The 24237-nt window shown below is 39.4% G+C and overlaps 1 protein-coding gene across 2 annotated transcripts; it reads left to right on the top strand.

Annotated features, from left to right (window-relative positions):
• Nucleotides 1-11539: 11539 nt before the first annotated feature.
• On the top strand, nt 11540-23934 carry LOC103544628 (HLA class II histocompatibility antigen, DO beta chain). Of its 2 annotated transcripts, none has more exons than XM_070585829.1 (5): nt 11540-11734; nt 21351-21620; nt 22089-22370; nt 22846-22956; nt 23464-23934. In XM_070585829.1, exons 1-5 carry the CDS (start codon nt 11644-11646, stop codon nt 23484-23486), a joined length of 777 nt encoding a protein of 258 aa, XP_070441930.1. In that variant the 5' UTR covers nt 11540-11643; the 3' UTR covers nt 23487-23934. The 2 variants fall into 2 exon arrangements, with proteins under 2 accessions (XP_070441930.1, XP_070441932.1); XM_070585831.1 differs by having other exon boundaries at nt 11551-11734; nt 22167-22370.
• The last annotated feature ends 303 nt before the right edge of the window (nt 23935-24237 follow it).

Genomic DNA, 24237 nt, shown 5'->3' with positions numbered 1-24237 from the left:
CTTTCCTGTTGCATTAAGCTCCAGCCCGACAAACTTCCTGCCTCCCGATGCCTTTGTGCCTTTGCAGGTGGTGTTTCCTCACCATTCCCTGCACCACCCTCCCTCATGTACCCTAAGTTCTCCCACACGTAACTCCGGGTTCAGGTCTCCAGGAAGCCTTCCCTTTTCTCCTCAGTCTGGAGGAAGTGTCCTTTCCATGTTCTCCTATTGCTTCTGGGCTTGCCTCTTTCACAGCTCTCATTAAACTCTCCTCTCCACCCTCCTTGGTCCTTCCACTAGACCATGAACTCCTGCCGGGGAGGGCCGTATGTCTTATTAAGCTTTATATCTACTGCCTGGCACAGGGCTCTATCCACAGTCGACAGTAAGTAAATGTCTGTTGGATCAATGCATAAATCTCCCTCCTGCACTGTCCTTATTCTCAACCCTCCCTACACACACCAACCACTGCAAACCCAAAGTTGTACATGTTGCTGGTAACTGGGAGGGACTTAGCTTTGAAGGTTCCTATTCCAGGAAAGAGAAACTTTCATAATCCCAGAAATAGCAGGTACTTTCCAGCACTAGCCATGAACTAGCCAGACTTCTGCTGTCTTGGACTTTTTTCTGCCTGGCAACTGTTGGGAGCAGAGCCAGATGAGAGTAGGGAGTTTGTTATGCAGATAAGCCTTTGCCTCATTCTGCTGGCTGCTGCCGGGTGCCCTACACCCGTCTCTCTCCCAAATGTCACTGAGGGTGAAATATGCATTTGGAGAGAGAGAAGCCTGGCCTGACTCATCCTTCTCTCCGCAAAATGTCCTTTTTCTATTTGTCATATGGTAATAATAATTCCTGTATCTCCCAACCTTATGGAAACTATAGCCCTCGTGAGAAGATGATCTGGTAAATTTCTTTGATATCCTCAGCACAATTACATCCATAGATTCATAGGCATCTTAAAAATAATGCAGCAGTCAAATCTTACTTTACAGATAGGGAAACTGGCTTGAAATCACACAGCCTATCAGTGAGAGAGCTGGGGGGAAAACTCAGGCATCCTGATGGGCAGGACAGGAAGATGCAGCAGACCTTGGGATCTTAAGATGTCCCGAAAATTTATCATCTCAGGGCCAACACCCAGGTAAGCCTTACGTCAGGGACACAGAAAAATGTTCCCTGATGGTCAAAGTATTCAACCCAGACAGACTGATCCCCACAAGTGTGGTCTGTCTGGTATTTACAGATATTAGTAATTCTGGTTTGCCCCGGAGTTCTAGTTCTTTCATTCACCTCTTCTACCTGCCAACACCATTTGATGTCCCTGCCCCTTAATCTCCCTTTCTTGTCACTTGCCTTTAGTATCTTTCCCACTCAGTCATGTTTTTTTTTTGTTTTTTTTTTTGGAGGAAGATTAGCCCTCAGCTAACTACTGCCAGTCCTCCTCTTTTTGCTGAGGAAGCCTGGCTCTGAGCTAACATCCGTGCCCATCTTCCTCTAGTTTATACGTGGGACGCCTACCACAGCATGGCTGCCGAGCAGTGCCATGTCCGCACCCGGGATCCGAACCAGCGAACCCTGGGCCGCCGAGAAGCGGAACGTGCGAACTTAACCGCTGCGCCACCGGGCCGGCCCCCCAGTCAGTACTCTTTCCTAAGGAAGATGTGAATGGAGAGGGGGAACCTTAGGAAACTCTGATAAATTTCTTCGGAACCCCAAACCATGCCCCACCCTGTCTGCCCTGCCCAGTGTGGAAACAGCCTTGAATTTCAAATCCTTTATGCCCCAGCCCAGTGGGGTAGCCACTTGCAGTCCACATGGCAGTTGTGAATCAAGAGGAGGAAGAGTGGAGTTGTCAGAATTTTGGGAGAAAGAACTAGGGAATAAGGAAAACTGAGATTTCCCCTGTTTTGGGTGCTGCGAGAAAGAAGCACCCATTTGTTTGAGTCTGATGCCATCTAGTGGTCTTAGGAAACACTGGGTTTTCAACCTAGAGTTATGGATTCTAATAATTCAGTAACAATAATAATCATACACTGAGTGCTTTCTGTGTGCTACTATTGTGCTTAGTGCCTGATATGTATCTTCTTACTTTATCTTCAAGATGATCCCATGTGGCAAGTATTACTATCCCAGTTCTAAGAAGGAAAAAATGGAGATTTAGAAACATTTACTAACTTACCTGGGTCACACAGCTAGGAAAAGGTGGACTCTGCCCAGCTTTACTACAAAACTCCTCAAAAGAGCTGCCTATACTCCCTGTATCCACTTACTCTCATACTATTCTCTTTTTTAAAGATACAATTTATTTGAACAGCCAATATATTAATGCGGCTTAAAATTCAAATGGCACAAAAGTTGGAAACTAGGGTTAAAGAGGAAAGACGACTCCCATCCTTCTCCATGGTTGGCCAATACTCCTCGCATAGGCATTCATGTTCCGAGCTTTATGTTTACCCTTCCAGAGAAATTTAATGTATATGTAAGCGTATGTGTATACATAGTCTTGCTCCCTATTTTACAAATAGTGGCTTCCTAAATTCCCTGTTCTGAACTTTACTTTTTAAACTTTAGCAATATATGACTATACGGTATTCTATTTTGTGAAGGTACCATATTTCATTTAGCCTGTTTCCTCTTATTGATGAGCGGTTAAGTTATTGGAAATCTTTTGCTATTGTAATCAATGTCTTGCATAGACATTGTAATACACATGTGCAAGAATATCGCCAGGATAAAATCCTAAAGGGGCAGTCACTGAGTCCAAATGTATATATATTATTAATATTGATAGATATTGCAAAATAGCCTTCATAGAGATTGTATTAATGCACAGGTCCATTAGCAATATATGAGTTTATCTATTTCCCCACATGCTCATCAATGTAGAATATCGTTAACTTTTCAGATTTTGCCAATCTTACGGATAAAAAGTGGCATTATATTATAGCCATCGTTTGATTTTCCTTTATTGCCACTTAAGTCAGAAGGATACTGAACCCAGAAAGAAAAACTGGGATGCAAGAAGCAAAGATGAGAAACACACAAACACACAAAATGATGAGAAAAACCTGTCTAGAATATTGGTAAATCAGAATAAAGGATGAAAAATGACTATAACTATAAAAATCACCAACAATGACTATTAAATTTAAGAACAAGGTGGAATAATTATAAATAATATGAGAACAAGGAGATAAAGTAAAGCATTCTAAAGTCTTTTCCTTGATTGGAAGGAGGGTGGAGGTATTGATTAACTTCCGATGTTGCCAAGTTAGGTACTCATGTTAAAAATGTAGGGGTAACTTTTAACTAATAGAATTTAAAACTCCTCAGCCAGGAGAGGGAAATTAGAGATTACTTTAAAAAATTAATCAAATTAATATGAGTTGAAAAGAGAAAAAAAAAGAAGCAGAGAAAGAACATAACAAAATAGGAAGCACAATATATGATAATAGAAATAAATCCATATAATTTAGTAATCACAATAAATGTAAATGGCTTAAATTTAAAGAATAAATCTCAGATTAGATTAATAATATCACAAAATCTAGTTAGATGTCCTTCATGAGAGTCCCAAAGACAACCTAAAGACATAAAAAGGTTAAAATCAAAAGATGCAATATAATACACAAACTAACATAAGATGACTTGTGTAGTTACATTGATAGCTAAAAATATAATCTAAGGGGCTGGCCGAGTGGTGTACTGGTCAAGTTCAGTGTGCTCCACTTCGGCAGCCTGGGTTCATGGGTTCAGATCCTGGGTGCAGACCTACACCACTCATCAAGCCATGCTGTGGCAGATGAAAGATGGGCACAGATGTCAGCTCAGGGCCACTCTTCCTTGAGCAAAAAGAGGAAGATTGGCAGCAGGTGTTAGCTCAGGGCGAATCTTCCTCACCAAAACATATACATATATCTAGTCTAAGATCGTAGGCATTTGGGGCCTACCCATGGCTGAGTGGTTAAGTTCACACACTCTGCTTCAGCAGCCCAGGGTTTTGCTAGTTTGGATCCTGGGCGTGGACATGGCACCACTCATCAGGCCATACTGAAGTGGCATCCCACATGCTGCAACTAGAAGGACCACCACTAAAATACACAACTATGTACTTGGGGGATTAGGGGAGAAAAAGTAGAAAAGAAAAAAGAAGATTGGCAACAGTTGTTAACTCAGGTGCTAATCTTTAATAAAAAAAGTAAGATTGTAGGCATTAGTAGAGACAAAGATGATCTTAACAATGATAACAAGCAGTCACCAAAACATACTAAAACTGAATCAGTATGCACCTAACAACAAAGTCACAAAATATATAAGAAAATATAGACAGAACTACAAGAAGAAATTGATAAATAGAAACACATTTCTCAGTCATTACAGATTAAGTAGAAAAATAAGTAAGGATATAGAATAAGCTTGCTGATGGCGTTGTCCAGGAGTCAAAAAATATCCCTTAATATTATGTTAAGTGAAATAAGCCAGATAGAGAAATACAATCTCTGTATGACTCCACTCATATGTGGAAGTTAAACATGTAGACAAAGAGAACAGATTAGTGGTTACCAGGGGAAAGCGGGTGGGGGGTGGGCACAAAGGGTGAAGTGGTGCACCTGCAACATGACTGACAAACCATAATACACAACTGAAATTCCACAAGGTTGCAAACTATCATAATCTCAATAGAAAGTTAAAAAAAATCCCTTAAAACTGATAAATCAGGGGGCTGGCCCCGTGGCCAAATGGTTAAGTTCATGCGCTCCGCTTCAGCTGCCCAGGGATTTGCTGGTTCAGGTCCTGGGTGCTGACATGACACTGCTCATCAAGCCATGGTGAGGTGGCATCCCACATGCCGCAACTAGAAGGACCCACAACTAAAAATATACAACTATGTACCAGGGGGCTTTGGGGAGAAAAAGGGAAAAAAAATCTTTAAAAAAACCCCAAAAACAAAAAACCAATAAATCAAGTAGTTGCCTTTTGAACGTGTTTAAGAGTACAAAATTAAACACAAAGAAAATGGAAGAGGAAAAAAGCTAGTTTTATGATGTTCATAGTGGAAAACTAATAGGAACTATCTAAAGAAAGAGAGAACTAATTGTATTATGTAAAAATAAAGTTATGAAGACAATTCCAAAATAAACACCTTCCTAAATATCTGAAAAACTGCAATTTTAGAAAAACACAAAAAAGGCATAGTAAACTATTTTAAAAAGGAAATGCTCACATAAACAACATATTTAACAGAAAATAATTATCTCCAAATTACACTGAGTCTATTTGCCATATTAATAACTGTAAATGGGCTTATCTCATCTATAAAATAAAAATATTTTAAGGTTAGATTAAAAGAAAAATTCTGCTGTTTGCAATATACAAAAGACACACATAAAATAGTTATTCAGAAATATTTATTCACTTATTCAACAAATAAAATGATGGGAAAAGATGCAACAAGGGAAAACAAACAAAAAAGAAGCAGAGGTCACAATCTTATTATTAAACAAGGTGAAATTCAGACCAAAAAAAATTGAGTGAGATGAGAAGACACTTTATAATATTAAGTGTAGAATTCCTAATGGATATTTAAAAGAGGCATAAGTTCTAAATAGCATATCAGCAGTGCTTATTAAGCAGAAATTAAGGTAAATACAAGGGGAATATTCAGAAATGAACAACTTATTAGACTTTAATTCACTTTCCTCAGTACTAGATTGAGTAGACAAAAAAGTATGAACACAGAAGATATTACTAACATAATAAAAATTGGATATGATGAATCTATACTGAACTTTCTTCATTGAAAATAGAGAACACAATTTTTCAAGTCCCAACAAAACATTAATGAAAATAAATCACATATTATGGAACAAAAAACCCTCAAGTTCCCCAGAGTAGGAATGACATAGATACTATTCTATGACCATAATGGAACACGCTAGATAACAGAAGAAAGTCAGAAAAGATACACGCTCTTCCACATAGAAACTTAAAGAAATGGTCTCTCTCTTGAGCCAGAGAGAAAATAAAAAAAAAAAATTGAAAAACTTCTCGAAAAATAACAAAAATCACATATTAAAACCTTTGAGATATAGCTAAAGCAGTGCTCAGAGGAGAATATATGACCTTAGTTAACTATATTAGTGAAAGGAAAGAATGAAACAGGTGAATTAAGTGAAAAGAACAACAAAATCAATCACACAAAAACAGGAGCAGATAATAAAGATAAAAGCAGAAAACTAAAACAGTAGAATGCATGAATTCAGAAGCTTAAAACATTTTTCAGTAAAATAAATAAACCGCTGGAAAACTTCATCAAGAAAAAAGCAGAGAAGTTATGACAAGGACAAAACTAACACAGGAACAGAAGAAAAATCGGAAGAGACTACTTTGTTCAATTTTACAAAAATAAACTTGGAAACTTGGATTAAATGAATAATTCTCTTGAAAAATGCAATATACCAAGCACAACTCCTATAGAGGTAGGGTATCTATATAGAGTAATTTCCACAGAAGAAATAGAGAAAATCCTAAAAAAATTACCCTCAGAAAAGCTCCAGGTCAAGATATTTAGAGGAATGTAATAAAGTCTTCAAAGAAAAAAAAGATAATTCCAACCCTAATTAAATGGCTCAATAGTATAAAAAGTGTTCTTTTAATGAAGTAAGTATAATATTTATGTTAAACTATGATAATGAACAAAAATAAAAACTATAGATGAATTTACTTATTAATATTGACGCAAAAATCCTAATAAAAATATTGCAAACAGAATCTAGCACAGATTTTTAAAAACCTATCAGGACTAAGTTGGGCTTGTTCTAGAAAATCTTTTTGAAGTTCATAATATTATAATTTCAGTGACTATTTCCTAGGAATAATGAGTTCAGATGTACAAATTAGCGGAGAAAAGAGCACCAACATTCACTTTTCCACGATGGGGTGATAGACAAAACTATCATAGTCTAGAGAATGGTGTCATACCGAGACGCATAAACCAATACGATGGGTGGATCCAGCCATCCAGACGTCATTATCAAACAAGTGATTGCTGATTAGAGCCCAGAGCTTTTAGTTCCTCAGTTCCCAAACGGCTTCTCACTGGGTGGAATCACAAGGTTGCTTCAGACACCCCAAATTCCACCTATTTCTGTTGTTTCTCATATCCTTTCCTTCTCACCTTTCCCGTCATGTGACGTCTCCCTCTAGTCTGGGACTACAGTCACCACTGAGGGAGAATTAAGCAAGCATTTCGAACTGGCAATGTTCTTAGCCCAGTATAATCCTTTCAGTTAAACCGAAACTCAACACATAGTGTTCTCTAAAAATATGTTTTAATTTTCTGTCTAGTATCGCAGAATAATTTTCTAACTTCTCTAAGGCAGCTTATGTTTCCGGTGATAGAAGGGAGTAGAAAGAGGAAAACGGACAGTTTATTCCAAATTTAAAGTCAACAAAACAGCAGTTGAAGGGGTATTTGCGTCAGGTAATAGGGAGAATGATTTTCTACCACCCTCAAGAAACAACCACATATACCACACCCAACTTCTTTCACTCCTTAGAGAAGGGGAAGGGAAAGCGGAAGAGGGATGCAAAGTACGGGCTTGAGTAAAAAATGACAGAAAAGCCCGTGTCTATAATAGGTCTGTCCATATTAGGGCTCTTGGCTGAGGTCAGGCAGGAAGAGAAAGATGAAAATGCACCTCTCTTATTTTTCAAGCTCATACAAGTGGAACACAAAAACAAAAACGTGAGAGAAAGGAACCAGGCCACAGCCTTTCCCTTTATTAGCTGTCTCCCTAGAACTGTGTAGTCTCTCTGAAAAGCTGGGGGAGCCCAGATCCTTCTGTCTGTGCTTGACACTAAGCACAGAACACAATTCAACAAAGCTTCCAACTGGACGAATCACATGCTTTGATTTATTCAAGATGTATCAGAGGCTATTGCAAAGGGAGATTTACAGGTTGGTCTTGCTTTCTCTTAGTTCCTATAGATGGGCTCTACGCCCTTCCTTTCTTGTGATATATGAGACCACCGATGTCCTTTTGTGAGATAAGATGTGATGGAGATCTGTCCTGGCACCAAATAGTTATCACAAAATTCTTCAATTATTTTGACCTTTTGTGCGTCTTATCATTACAGGGATGCTGAAGGTGTAGAAATAATGCTTTCCTGGGTTACCAAGTAAGAGATATAGTACAAGGGAAAAAGCACAACCTATGGACTTACTAGTTACGTGACTTTTGGTTCATCCTTTCATAACTTCATCTATAAAAGGGAGATCATGATACCCTCCACCACACACACACACACACACACACACACAACACATTTATATAGTGCTTAGAAAACTGACTTATAGTAAGAAATTGACAAATATTAGCTATTATGATCATGATGTAGGCAAGTCAGATTTTAGCTTTTAAGGGTCTTACGCATATTCATGCTAGAAGTAAGAACAGCTCTCCTCCCTTTCTGGTTCAGCATCCATGTCCTCCAATCTTTCAGCACCCCTTGCCATCTAACAACTCCTTTTCTTCCCGCTAAATCCAAATACAAGCTCCCATTTAATCTATATTCCTTAGGCTCTGCTCTCTCTCCTCTCCTCAGGGTCTGTCTCATCTCTGAGGGAAACTGCAGAAGCCCAGCCAGGGTACTGCCTGCAAAGGAGGGGAAACAGGCTCAGACTTATGTCTCTCCTACCCTCTCGCACTTTTATTCCTTCTGATAACCTCCATGTCACATCCTCATTTATTTAGCCTCAAGTAAAATAGGATGAGGTACACGAGAAAGACTAGGTAGGTATGGGTAAGAAGAAGAAAGGAAGTTAAACTCAGTGGCTTGAGCTCCTGATTGTCACCTTTTTACTCAGCTTCACACACGCCCTCCCAAATGGGAGCAAAACAACTATCCACATCTAGAAGAAGTACTCACAATCATGGGTCATATGCTCTGTATACAGAGTCTACCATTTTCTGGCCTGTGATAAGGTTTCTAATTCATGAATACTATATTTGAATCTACTTGAGGGATGTGGAGGGGGTGGGTTGACATTCTTGCTCCTGTCCTATGTTAGTTAGGTTAAGTTAGGCCAGGCTGTGGTAATAAGCAACCCTCAGTACCTTAATTAAGCAAAAATTATCTCTCATTCATACAGTGTATGTTGTAGGTTTGGGTGTTTCTCTAGGGGCAGCTACCCTCCATGATGACTCAGCTAATTAGACTACTTTTATATTCTGATTCCACTATTTCAACACAAGCCTTTCTTGGTTGATTTGGTAGGGGAAGAGGAGAAAAGTCATGCAATGGTAGTTGAATTCTTCGACCAAGAATCTTTTGTTCACTAACCATTGGCTAGAACTAGTCACATAGTCCCAGGAGACTAGGAGGTATAGTTTTCCATGTGCCCAGGAATTAGAGGAACTTGGTGAACATTAGTGATGTCTTCCCCACCTCCAGATCTTTTTCTTTACTCTGTCATGATCTCCCAGGAGAAGAATCTATTATTCTGATTGGTCAGATTCCAGGGCAGAGCATGTTTAGTAAGAATGAGGATCATAGTGCATTAAAAGGTTACATAGTTGCATTTCACCCTTCTTTTCTGAATCCTATTTCCGCCATCTTGAACACAGTCCCTTTGGTATCCAATCATCTTTCTTCTTCCCGCACTATTACTCATATGCTTGGAAGTTCTTAGTCCTTTAGGATTTATAGCTGGCTACCGGTACATGTGGGATTTAAGAGGGAACTTGAGACCTTGCTTGGGGTCTCATGCTTCAGAGAAGCTAACCAAAAAACTCTCTATTGAAGTATCAGGGATTTGACCACTTAATAATGAGTAAGCCTTTGATTTACAATTTGCTATTACTATTTATGGGTAGTGCTTTCCTGAGGGCATCCCAGCATATTTAGTAAGGCATAACTCAAGTATTCCTCAGTCTCCTGGTCAACTACCAACATAATCTCACTGTACATACCCATCAAAGCATGTGTTTCTTTAGGAAAGTGAAGAAGTAAAAGTAAATTCTATTGTATCTTCTCCTGGTCAATGAAGTAGTTCGTTTATGTTTATTTATTGTGGATAATCAGTAACTTTTAAGGGATTCCAGATAAACTTTTGTTTCACTGTTTATCTCTTTTCTATTGTCCACATATACTAGGTATTCCAAATTCTGAAATTCTCGGTTTGTTAGGCCACTAGTATCAAATATCAACTTCATCATGAACTCTTTGTAGACGAAGTTAGAATTTACTCTCCTTATGTGCCCAAACATTAAAAAGTTAATTTCATTCTTCCTGACATTATGGTGGATTGTTACCTTGTCATTCCACCTTGGTTACACATTACTTGAGGACAAGGAACATGTCTTTTTCTTCATTGTATGGCCTGTAATACTGAGTATGGATGGCTTTATGCTAATAAAGATAATGCACTTATAGACCACTTTGGTGAAAAAGGAGTCTTGGCTCCTTAGTTATCAAATATATTTTCTTCCAGCTCGTTTTTAGCAGAAGATCTTGCCTTGTTCTAAACAGAGTTTGTTGAAGTCATACTTCATGAGGAATGAGACTTCCTCATTTCCTCCCTTTCTCACCCCAAATCTTCCTGTCTTCATTCTTGCATCTCAAGAAGTGTTCCTTTTTATTGCAAAACCTGACAATCTCTCTCGTTCTCTGGATTCCATTCACCATTTTGGGGGTAACTTCTGTTTTATTCTCCTTTTTATCTTAAATTTCTCTTTTCTACAGATGCCTTGTACTTGACTCAGAAACTTGTAAAGGTCTTTCCTGTGCTGCAAGTAGCTTTCCCTTAGTGTTGTTTCTCTCTCAAGTGAGGGCCTCATCTTTTCCCTTGTTTTCACTTCCAAAATTCTTGAAGGACTGTTTACACCTGCTGCCTTCCTTTCCTCATTTCCAATTCACTCTTTACTCTTCAAATACAGCTTCTACCTTTGACACTCTACATTTCATTGAAAGTTATTGGTGCCCCACTAACTATAAAACACAATAATGTTTTCTTATACTTTATTCTCTTGAACAGTTTTGCAGCATTTTATTCTCTTGAGAATCCTCTCTCCATGTTCTTTTTTTGTGTGTGTCTGTCTATTGGTTTACAGGAAATCATACCCTCCAGATTATTCTCAATCTCTTCTACTTCTTCTCTGATAATTCCTTCACTAACTCCTCTTAAGGCATATACTTTAAAATGCTGTCTACTTTCTTTTTTATTTGCATACTCTCTGTTGGCAATGTCAACTACTCCATAGGAAGGGAGACCTACTGGTCAGACTAAACCAAAGACAGTGCTAAATGAGGATAGCAGGACACATAATTAAACAATCTACATAGTTCTTCTGGGACCACATAGTGTGTAGAGAATCTTTTTTCTCCCAGTCCATTTTCCATGTACCTAAACTACTGTCAGTGATTTTGCAGGTAAACGATTCTTAAGTGATATAACACAACTTTATAAGAGTGTTCTGCCCAGCACCTAATGATGCAAAACTCCTCTATCCTGATTGGTTACAAATCTGAGGCATTTCCAATCCTGGGGAGGCTAGAAAGGTATGTATATTCTTAATGAGTATTTTTTGACTGAGTTGTGTGAGGACAGATCCCATTCTGAAGAAGCTGACGATTTTACTCTCTCATTTTCTTTCTTCCAGAATGGGTTCTGGGTGGGTTCCCTGGCTGGTGGCTCTGTTAGTGAATCTAATCAGGCTTGATTCCTCCATGACTCAAGGCAGAGACTCTCCAGGTAAGAACAGAACAATTTTTTTCCAGTGCGTGTGCAATAATTGGCATGGGGGAGGGAGGCCTTTCCTTATAGGTCTAGACTACACAGCAAACTGGAAATAGCTTCTGGCTTCAAAGAGGGTGTTCTTCCCTTTGAGAGAAAAGTATTCCTTCCTTCTTTACTACACACAATTTGGACTGCTGGGAAAAGACACTTCCTGTACCATAGCCAAAGAGTAGGGAGGCAGGAAGAAGGGAAACATGTCATCTTGTTTAGGGTCCTTATTGTATCAATGCCAGTCTGGAGAACTGTAAAAAATGGAGGCAGACTGAGAATAGATGCCATTGTAGAGCCAGAGTTTGCTCTGGTGACTGTGACAGTTTCTATATTTATCCAGTTAGAGTATATATGGACAAAAGAAATTGGGAACAAAGGTTGCTTCTTTTGGCATTTAAGCCCCTACTATATGGTCAGAATTGTACCAAGAAATTTTGAGAAATAAGAGAAATTGACATTATCCATGTCCTCAGGTTACTGGGTACATGTATTTATTGCTATTTTTCTAGCCGAGGAGATAGGCTATGCAAACATGAAGCAGTGAACATGAAAACATACTTATCAGCAGAAAACAGGATATAATGTGTTAAAAACAGAACCTCTTTGAACCTCAAAGTCTCATTAAATACAAAAGAGGAACAAACCTGGGGGGAGGGTAGATGGGAGAAGATTGTTGTTCTTAGAGAATAGAAACCTCCATGAGTTTATAACATCCCTTTAACAACACAAATGGAAAAAAAATCAGCTGAGATCTTAAACCTGACACAGATCTGAATAAAAAGTTATTTTTGTGATATAGTCTGTGAGAAGGGATAGAGAATTGGCGGTTACAGCTGCATCTGAAATCAGCTACTGAGTGAGACATGAATATGGCTGAGCCAGGAAGGATGCTACCATCTTTATGCTCAGCTCAGTAGTTTGTGGAGGAGACCTCTGAACTTAGAAATGAAAGCAAATTTACAACTCAAGATCAGTGACAATTTTCATTCAAGTCTCAACTTAAATTACATTTCTTCAGGGAGATCTTTCCTGACCAACCTGCATTATTAGCCCATTTTAATTGTTCTTTTATTATTGTTTTTTCTTAAGTGCATAGAATCAAGTTAATCTTACCCAATGAGTTCACAGCACATTGTAACCTTTTGTCAGAACAAGGACTCTCTCATCTCTTCCCTTGTCTCCATTCTCACTCCCTCCCTTCCACAGATACACATTCTAATGTGTCTGGTATGTCTTTAAGTATGAGGATGGCCTTTAAAAATACGTAGCATTGTTTTTCTGTGTGTATTTAAAATTTTAATAAACGTCATTGGGCATTGAATCACATTCTGTTTCTTTTCTCACTTAACACTATGCCTTGAGCTTTGAAATACATTGTATGAAAATAATATATAGCTCAAACTAATCACTATCAATATTAGTAAAATACTTTGTGAGTAGAAAATTATAGTGAACAATGGAATTGAAATTTTTTATTCCATTTTCTTAACCTCCAGAGTTTTTTGTTTAGAAGGTCTTAGATGAAGCTAGAATTGGTATTTTATTTATTATTGAGGTTATGATAGTTTACAACATTGTGAAATTTCAGTTGTACATTATTATTTGTCAGTCGTCATATAGGTGTGCCCCTTCACCCTTTGTGCCCATCCCTCACCCGTCTTCACCCTGGTAACAACTAAGCAGTTCTCTTTGTCCATGTGTTTGTTTATCTTCCACATATGAGTGAAATCATACAGTGTTTGCCTTTCTCTGTCTGACTTACTTTGCTTAACATAATACCCTCAAGGTCCATTCATGGTGTGGTGAATGGGACAATTTTGTCTTTCTTTATGACTGAGTAGTATTCCATTGCGTGCGTGTGTGTATGTGTGTGTGTGTGTGTGTGTGTATATACCACATCTTTATCAAATCATCAGTCGATGGGCATTTGGGTTGCTTCCACATCTTGGCTATGGTGAATAATGCTGCAATGAACATAGGGGTGCATAAATCTCTTTGAAATTGTTGATTTCATGTTCTTTGGATAAATACCCAATAGTGGGATAGTTGGGTCATATGGTACTTCTATTTTTATGTTTTTGGAGAAATCTCCATAATGTTTTCCGTAGTGGCTGCACCAGTTTTCATTCCCACCAGCAGTGTATGAGGATTCCCTTTTCTCCACACCTTCTCCAACATTTGTTATTTTTTTCTTGGTTATTATAGCCATTCTAATAGGTTTGAGGTGATATCTTAGTGTAGTTTTGATTTGCATTTCCCTGATGATTAATGATGTTGAGCATCTTTTCATGTGCCTATTGGCCATCTGTATATCTTCTTTGGAGAAATGTCTGTTCATATCCTCTGCCCATTTTTTGATCAGATTGTTTGTTTTTATGTTGTTGAGTTGTGTGAGTTCTTTATATATTATGGAGATTAACCCTGTGTTGGATATATGATTTGCAAATATTTTCTGCCAATTGGTGGGTTGTCTTTTCATTTTGATCCTGGTTTCCCTTGCCTCATAGAAGCTCTTTAGTCTGATGAAATCCCACTTATTTATTTTTTCTTTTGTTTCCCTTGTCTGAGTAGACATGGTGTTTGAAGTGTCAAAGAGTGTACTGCCTATATTTTCTTCTAGAAGTTTTATGGTTTCATGTCATACCTTCAAGTCTTTGATCCATTTTGAGTTTATTTTTGTGTATGGCATAAGATAATGGTCTACTTTCATTCTTTTACATGTGACTGTCCAGTTTTACCATCATTTATTGAATAGACTTTCCTTTCTCCATTGTATGTTCTTAGCTCCTTTGGTGAAGATTAGCTGTCTGTAGATGTGTGGTTTTATTTTATATCTGTTCCATTGATCTGTGTGCCTGTTTTTGTACCAGTACCATGCTGTTTTGATTACTATAGCTTTGTAGTTTATTTCGAAGTCAGGGATTGTGATGCCTCCAGCTTTATTCTTTTTTCTCAGTATTGCTTTAGCTATTTGGGGTCTTTTGTTGCTCCATATGAATTTTAGGATTCTATGTTCTATTTCCGCGAAGAATGTCATTGGGATTCTGATTGGGATTGCATTGAATCTGTAGATTGCTGTAGGTAGCATGGACATTTTGACTATATTTATTCTTCTGATACATGTGCAAGGAATATCTTTCCATTTCTTTATGTCATCATCAATTTCTTTCAGTAAAATCTTGTAGTTTTCATTGTGTAGGTCTTTCACTTCCTTGGTTAAATTTATCCCAAGATATTTTGTTCTTTTTGTTGTGATTGTAAATGGGATTGTGTTCTTGAGTTCTCTTTCTTTTAGTTTGTTAGTAGAGTATAGAAATGCAACTGATTTTTATAAGTTGGTTTTATACCCTGTGACTTTGCTGTAATTGTTGATTATTTCTAACTGTTTTATGATGGACTTTTTTAGGGTTTTCCATATATAAAATCATGTCATCTGCAAACAGCAAGAGTTTCACTTCTTCCTTGTCTATTTAGGTTCTTTTTATTTCTTTTTCTTTCCTAATTGCTCTGGCCAAAACCTCCAGTTGAATAAGAGTGCTGAGAGTAGTTACCCTTGTCTTGTTCCTGTTCTCAGAGGGATAGCTTTCAGTTTTTTCCCATTGAGTATAATGTTGGCTGTGGGTTTGTCATATATGGCCTTTATTATGTTGAGGTACTTTCCTTCTATACTCATTTTATTGAGAGTTTTTATCATAAATAGATGGATCTTGTCAAATGATTTTTCTGCATCTATTGAGATGATCATGTGGTTTGTGTTTCTCATTTTATCAATGTGGTATATGACATTGATTGATTTGTGGATGTTGAACTATCCCATGGTGTCTGATCTTTTTTCTGTGTTGCTGTATTTGGCTTGCCAATATTTTGTTGAGGATTTTTGCATCAGTGATATTGGCCTGTAATTTTCCTTCTTTGTGTTGTCCTTGTCTGGCTTTGGTATCTGGGTGATGTTGGCTTCATAGAATGTGTTAGGAAGTGTTCCGTTTTCCTCAATTTTTTAGAATTGTTTGAGAAGGATAGGTAATAAATCTTCTTAGAATGTTTAGCAGCATTCTCCAGAGAAGCTGTCTGGTCCTGGACTTTTATTTTTTGGGAGGATTTTTTTTTAAAGGAAGATTATCCCTGAGCTAACATCTGCTGCCAATCCTCCTCTTTTTGCTGAGGAAGACTGGCCCTGAGCCAACATCCATGCCCATCTTCCTCCACTTTATATGTGGGACACCTGCCACAGCATGACTCGACAAGTGGTACGTAGATCCTCAACCAGGATCCAGATGGGCAAACCCAGGGCCGCCGAAGTGGAATGTGTGAACTTAACTGCTGCGCCACCGGGCTTGGCCCCCTTTTGGGAGGTTTTTGATTACTTTTTCAATTTCTTTACTTGAGATTGCTCAATTCAGATTCTCTATTTCCTCTTGATTCAGTTTTAGGAGGTTGTAAGAGTCTAAGAATTTATCCATTTCTTCTAGATTGTCCAACTCGTTGGCATATAGTTTTTCATAGTACTCTTTTATAATCTTTTGTTTTTCTGTGGTATCCATTGTAATTGCTCCTCATTCACTTCTAATTTTATTTATTTGAGCCTTCTTTCTTTTTTTCTTAGTGAGTCTGGCTAAGGGTTTGTCAATTTTGTTTGTTTTCTCAAAGAACCAGCTCTTTGTTTCATTGATCCTTTCTACTGTCTTTTGTTTCAATTTCATTTATTTCTGCTCTAATTTTTATTAATTCCCTCCTTCTATTGACTTTGGGCTTTGTTTGTTCTTCTTTTTCTAATTCTGCTAGGTGTTGTTTGAGATTGCTTATTTGAGATTTTTATTGTTTGTTAAGGCGAGCCTGTATTGAACTGAATTTCCCTCTTAGGACCACTTTTGACACATCCCATATGAGTTGGTATGGTGTGTTTTCATTTTCACTTGTCTACAGATATTTTCTGATTTCTCCTTTAATTTCTTCAATAATCCATTGGTTGTTCAGTAGCATGTTGTTTAGTCTCCACATCTTTGTCCCTTTCCAAGCTTTTTTCTTGTAGTTGATTTCTAGTTTCACAGCATTATGGTTGGAAAAGATGCTTGATATTATCTCAATCTTCTTAAATTTATTGAGGCTTGCCTTGTTTCCCAACATATGGTCTATCTTTGAGAATGTTCCATGTGCACTTGAGAAGACTGTAATCTGCTCTTTTTGGATGGAGTGTTTATATATATCTATTAAGTCCATCTGGTTTAGTTTTTCTTTTAATTCCACAGTTTCCATATTGACTTTCTGTCTGGATGATCTATCCATTGGTGTAAGTGGGGTGTTGAAGTCCCCTACTATTAGTGTGTTGTTGTTAATATCTCCTTTTAGGTTTGTTGATAGTTCCTTTGTGTACTTTGGTGTTCCTGTGTTGAGTGCATAAATATTTATTTATTTTGTCTTCTTGGTGGAGTGTCCCTTTTATCATTATATACTGCCCCTCTTTGTCTCTCTTTATCTGTTTTGTCTTCGAGTCTACTTTGTCTGTTATAAGTATGGCAACACCCTGTTTTCTTTTGTTCACCATTAGCTTGGACTATCACCTTCCATCCCTTCACTCTGAGCCTGTGTTTGTCATTGGAGCTGAGATGTGTTTCCTGGAGGCAGGATGTTGTTGGGTCTTGTTTTTTAATCCATCCTGCTACTCTGTATCTTTTGACTGGAGAATTCGATCCATTTATATTTAAAGTGATTATTGATATATGAGGGCCTAATGCTGCCATTTTATCACTCGTTTTCCCATTCTTCTGCATTTCCTTTGTTTCTTGTCCCTTGTATTTCAGACTATCAATTTGATTAGGTAGTTTTCTATGCTGGTTTTCTTAGTTTTCTCCTTATTTATCATTTGTGTCTCTGTTCTAATTATTTGTTTAGTGGTTACCATGATGGTTGTATAAAAAATCTTGTAGATGAGATAGTACATTTTCTGATAGCTTGTTATTTCTTTAGGCTAAGCCGATTTCATCCCTCACCTCTTTCCCTTCTAAATTGGTATTGTCACATCTTATTCCATCTTGTTTTGTGAGTTTGTGGTTAAAATGACAAGATTATATTTATTTCAGTGTTTTCCTTCCCTTTATCTTTAACGTCATAATTGTTTTCTAACCTGTTCTGACAGAGAGCTGTAATTTTCTGATTTTGTCTATTTATCTCCTTTCTCAGGGTTTTGTAACCCCTTTCTGTTTTTTTTTTTCAGGTATGAGGGCCTTCTTGAAGATTTCTTATAGCGGGTGTATTATGGCGACGAACTCCCTTAATGTTTGTTATCTGGGAAAGTTTTTATTTCTCCATCACACCTGAAGGATATTTTCTCTGGATAGAGTATTCTTGACTGAAAGTTTTGTCTTTCAGAATTTTGAATATATCATTCCACCTTCTCCTAGCCTGTAAGGTTTCTGCTGAGAAATCTGCTGAAAGCCTGATGGGGGTTCCTTTGTAAGTTTTTTTCTTCTGCCTTGCTGCCTTTAATATTTTTTCTTTTCATTCACTTTTGCCAACTCTACTACTATACGGCTTGGAGAAGGTCTTCTTACATTGATATAGTTTGGAGATCTATTGGCTTCTGTCACGTGTATTTCCAGCTTCTTCCCCAGGTTTTGGAAGTCCTCAGCTATTATTTCTTTGAACAAGCTTTCTGCTCCATTCTCCTTCTCTTCTCCCTCTGGGTTACCTATAATCCTTATGTTGCATTTCCTAATTGAGTTGGATATTTCGTGGAGAATTTCTTCATTTCTTTTTAGTCTTAGTTCTCGCTTCTCCTCTATCTGAAGGATTTCTATATTTCTGTCCTCCAGACTGCTAATTCTGCCCCCCATAATATCAGAACCTACTGTTCAGGGAGTCCAGATTTTTCTTTATCTCTTCCATTATGCTTTTAATCTCCAACATTTCTGATTGGTTCTTCTTTAGAGTTTCAATCTCTTTTGTGAAGTAGCTCCTGAAATTGTTGAAGTGTCTATCTGCATTCTCTTTTAACTCATTTAGTTTTTAAATGATAACTCTTTTGAATTCTCTGTCATTTAGGTTATAGATTTCTGTGTCTTCAGGATTGATTCCTGGGTACTTGTCATTTTCCTTCTGTTCTGGAGATTTAATATATTTTTTTTCATATTGCTTGACAGCATGGATTTGTGCCTTAGCATAGAGGGAATTTGGTCACAGCTCCCACATGCCACCATCGGGGGAAAGGGGCAGGAGCTGTGTAATCTGAGCCCACCAGGATCCACATCAGCTGTGCCTGTCTGAGCCTGGGCCACTCCTTGGGATTGCAGCAGCCCTGTGGGGTCTCCCATCAACTGGAAGAATAATCACATGGGGGTTATGGGCTGCTTCCACCTAATCCCACAGTCCTGCCCAGACACATTCTGCCCTTTGGGACTGCAGCAGGTCTATGGGTGTTCGTGACAGCCAGCGGCACTTTTGCCTGGGCCACAGATATGCTGCTGTCTGCTCCTAGGTTGCACCAACATTTGTGCTTGGTGGGTGGGACCACTCCACTGGATCTGAGCCAGAGCCACTCCCTGGGTCTGAGGTGGGACTGTGGGCTTTCCTACTGGACCAAAGAGTGATCATCTGGGGACTCAGAGCCTCTGCCTCCTGCTCCCACAGTCTTGCTGAGTTGCACTTCCTCCTTTGGGACTGCAGCAGTACTATGGGCATAGGAGGCAGCTGGGGCTTGTTTGCCTGGACTTGCAGCTGCACCACTGTCTGCTCCTAGGTCACACCAGCCTTTGTGCTTGGTGGATGGGACATCCCCACTAGGATCGAGCCAGAGCCACTCCCTGGGACTGCAGTGGGACTTTGGGCTTTCCCACTGGACCAAAGAGCGATCATGTGGGGGCTCAGGGCTGCCTCACCTGTTTCCACAGTCTCGCTGAGACACACGCCCATCCTTGGGGCCACAGGTGTGCAAAAGCAGTTGCATGTGGGTACTGGGCTGCTGAGGGGGCAGGAGAATTCTCACCTATCTCCACCACCTCCACAGGGGTGGTCCATCCACCTTCAGATGTATAGCAGCAGGAGTCTCTCAGGCATCCTGAGGTGCTACATGTGTATCCTCCATTGATCAATGAATGTTCATTTAGTTGTAGTTCAAAGGAGGAGAGACAAAGGGAACAGCTTACTCCATCATGTTGCTGATGTCGCTCTCTTTTTATTTCATTTTTAATGGCAACATTTAATATAAAACCTCCAAAAGAAGGTTTAAGTTAAGCTTATATTCCGCATCACCATATTGTTGCAACTCATTTAGTTTTTAAATGATAACTCTTTTGAATTCTCTGTCATTTAGGTTATAGATTTCTGTGTCTTCAGGATTGATTCCTGGGTACTTGTCATTTTCCTTCTGTTCTGGAGATTTAATAGAATTGTAGGTGTTGACCTTAAAAATAAAACAGCCAGTTATTCTATCAGCAAAACAAATTTATTTAGGAATAACCAAAGGATTGAAATCCAGGATGTGCATGCTGTGACAGACCATAGACAAATCTAACAAATGAGGGAGAGGAACATTGTATTATATAGGAAAAGGAGGAAATGGGGGGGAAGGTTTGAAGGAAAGTCCATTGGAGAAAAGCAAGAGTTCAGGATGGTGATGGTTTCTCTCTGGCTGAGTTGCTGGGGTAATCAATTTCTGTTTGGGATGCAATGTAAGTTTCTTCATGTAATTAAGTATTCTTTCCTGTTGAGGACTTCTGTCAGGGTCTGTAATGACTATCTTTGCTGTAACTGACCTTGAGTGGTGCTGTGTGGGAGTTCTCCCTTCTGGCCTCCTGACTTCATTTTAAATGAGGTTTCCCTTTATTAGTTTTCGCATAGGTATAGTGCCAATGATGATAATGATAATGATCATGATAAAAGGCATCTTCAAGCCACAGATTAATATTATTTTACCAAACACTAACAGAATTAATGAGCTCATTACCTCACTAGAACCAATGGAGGGGATGAGATCCCTGAGTAAGACTGCAAAGGAAAAGATCAAAAAGGAGAAAACCCATACTGAGTGGAAGGTAGAAGGGGACTTTATTTCACAACTAATATGTACCTATTCTGCATTTCCTTTACCCATCTCCATCATTCCTTCACTTTACTCCAGAAGGAAAACATAGAATGAACCTACTAAGGGCAAGAGTACTATTGAATTATTCCACATGGGAATGGATCTTTTTGACTTGATAATAAAGAGAGTTAAGACCCTGGGCTTCTGAAAGCTTGGCTTGAAGAAACCCAGAACAAGTTGTCTGGCAAAAGACAAATAATCAGTAATATTTGTCAAAGGAATGAATGGACAAATATTTGTGGAATGAATCTTTATGTCTCTTGGGACTCTCTATGGCTTGTTTCTTTGGGTGACATGTCTCTTATTGGGCTGGGCTAGTAGATGGGTCTCAGGCTTCTTTCCACTGTGATGTGAGGAACCAGGGGGAGAGGCTACTTTTGCCTATTTCCTGAGGTCAAAAGGCCTCCTCTCAAGTTGATGTGGTCTGGCATAATTTACCAGGTATGGGTTTCCTAAAGATAGTGGCTGGTTCCTGGTGTTCATAGTCTTATTTTGGTTTTCCAGAAGATTTTGTGATTCAGGCTAAGGCTGACTGTTACTTCACCAATGGGACAGAAAAGGTGCAGTTTGTGGTCAGATTCATCTTTAACCTGGAGGAGTATGCACGTTTCGACAGCGATCTGGGAATATTTGTGGCACTGACAGAGCTGGGGAAGCCTGACGCTGAGCGGTGGAACAACCGGCCGGATATACTGGAGAGGAGTAGAGCTTCTGTGGATGCGCTCTGCAGACACAACTACAAGTTGGGTGCACCCTTCACTGTTGCGAGAAAAGGTGAGGTGGAAGATGAGGTCTGCCAGAGTTCAGGAATCTCCTACATGTGAACCTGGCCATGGATCTTCTTCCTTATGATAGGGAATGTCCTGCTTCAGGATAAATGGGTTATGAGCAGGGGAGTCTGTGTCTATGTTCTGTCCCCACTTGTGACTCACTCAATATCCTCACAGGGCAGATCACTGCGGTCTTGGTTTCAGATCTCAAAGGTTCTCAGAGACTTTACAGACTAGTTGGTCCTCAAATAGAAGGAGTAATTGTGGGAGTGTCTGATAAGATCTAAATCCTCTTTAGGGTCACTGACATCCCCAGTTTCTGAGTCTTGGGGGCTGATATTTTCCCAGAATTTCAGTTTCCACTTGGGTGATCTGGGAAAGAGATTAGGGGCTGAGATAGTCCCTAAAGAAATTCCTGTCTTGGCTTGGTGGTTTTTCCTTCACAATGTCTCATTATTCTGTTCATTCCTAGTGCAACCAGAGGTGACAGTGTATCCGGAGACGACCCCATTCTTGCAGCACCACAATCTGCTACTCTGCTCTGTGACAGGTTTCTATCCAGGGGACATCAAGATCAAGTGGTTCCGGAATGGGCTGGAGGAGAGAGCAGGGGTCATGTCCACTGGCCTTATCAGGAATGGAGACTGGACCTTTCAGACAATGGTGATGTTGGAAATGACTCCTGAACTTGGAGATGTCTACACCTGCCTTGTTGACCATCCCAGCCTGCTGAGCCCTGTTTCTGTAGAGTGGAGTGAGAATCAGCTTCTTGTATACCCTGGGACTGACTTAGGGTTATACTGAGTCTATATGAGGCCTGGGTTACTTCAGCAATCATCTTGGTCACAACACTAATTTTTCTTTCCCTTGATCTGAGGGAGTCATAGAAATTGGAGTCCTTGGTCTAAGTTGGGAGAAAACATGGCAGACATCTATCCTTGTATCTTCCAGGAAATAAGGAGGTCTAATCACCTCTTCACTTCCTTCCAACTTTGGGAACTAGTGTCCTCTAATACTTTGACCTTAGTATTCAGAGGACATTCCCATGGGCTATGAGAATCAGCAACAGAAACTGCATGGGTGCAAACCTTGGCCTCAACAAACCATTTCTAAACTTATTCCTTCTCTAGATAGCATTGAATTTGGTGTCCAGTCCAGGCTCTGGGATTTCAGGAAGGCACATAAAATATTGGGAGCTTTTGACTAACTTGAAGACCTGTTTCCCATAGGAGCTCAGTCTGAATATTCTTGGAGGAAGATGCTGAGTGGAGTTGCAGCCTTCTTGCTTGGGCTAATCTTCCTCCTGGTGGGGATCTTCATCCACCTCAGGGCTCGGAAAGGTAATGAGCCTCTGAGAAGTCCCCTGCCACCTGCCTCATGGCTTCCCCCACTTCCTACTTTTCCTAACATCTAAAATGTAGAAGGCTGGGCTACCAGGGAAGATGTGGAAGGCTGTGCTATCAGGGAAGGCTGATTGTACTTTTCAGGGATACGTGGAATAGTCTTTTCTGAAGCCAAAAACATTCTAGGGGGTAAGCGGAGATGGAGCTCTGATACTGCAGGTCATCCCCCATCCCTCAGGATAACGACAACATTTGGTCCTATTGGGGCATTCTATTTCTTTACTCTCCCTCATTCCAGGATATGTGGAAACTCAGTCGTTTGGTGAGGGGGTAACGTCTTCCTCCTTGTGTTTGGGTGGCAGATCATTCTCTCAATCCGATGGCCAGAGGGAGATGTCTTGGGGATAAGACGTAAGCGTGACTCTGGATGAGTGGCACTGTCTGCTGAGTCCCTGAATGGGAGGATGGTGGTCCCTTACGAGACTTTTATCACTGTCCCTGCAGGTCTCCCACCACAGACATACTAAGGTCCTAACTGAAGCTTCTGCGCCTGGAGCCTGAAGTAGTACCAAGTGGCGTAGGCCCCAGACTAAGTAAAGGACATTCATGAAGTCAATGTTGTGGAGTGACTCTTTTTCCAGGAGGCCTCAGAGGAGTCCTGAACTTATTCTAGAGTTTGTGTTCTGAGATCATGCATCTGTCACCCTATGCCCTTCTTCCTTCTACTTGTCTGTGTCATTAGTCCCCATTTGCAAGAACAGTGTCTAGAAATTCCACAAAGACCTGACTCCTTTCAGCCCTGAACAGTTTACTTTTCTATGGTCCAGCCAGCATCGTAAGTATTTATTCTGTCTCTCTCTCTTCCATCTGCAGTTTCCACAGTCTTCAGAAGACAAATGCTCAGATAGTCACTGTTTCCTTTTCATCATTTTTGAAAACCTTTTTCATTGCAAAATAAAACTGAGATACACTTCATGTTCTTGGTTCCTTTGTTGAATATTAGCAGTCCATAGATGTGTGGGTTTATGTCTGGGCTTTCAATTCTGTTCCATTGATCTGTGTGACTGTTTTTCTGCCAGTAGCATTCTGTTTTGACTACTATAGCTTTGTTGTATCTTTCAAATTCATGGAGTGTTGTACCTTCAGCTTTGTTCTTTTTTCTCAAGATTCCTTTGGCTATTTGTGTTCCACATAAATTTTAGGATTCTTTGTTCTATTTCCATGAAAAGTGTCATTGGGATTCTGATTGTGACTGCATTGGAGAAAGGAAAATCTCTT

This window comes from Equus przewalskii, chromosome 19, assembly GCF_037783145.1.
Source record: "Equus przewalskii isolate Varuska chromosome 19, EquPr2, whole genome shotgun sequence".
Classification (NCBI taxonomy): Eukaryota; Metazoa; Chordata; class Mammalia; order Perissodactyla; family Equidae; genus Equus; species Equus przewalskii.
Note: the sequence above shows the minus strand (reverse complement) of the source record. Positions and strands in the feature narration are given on the sequence as shown.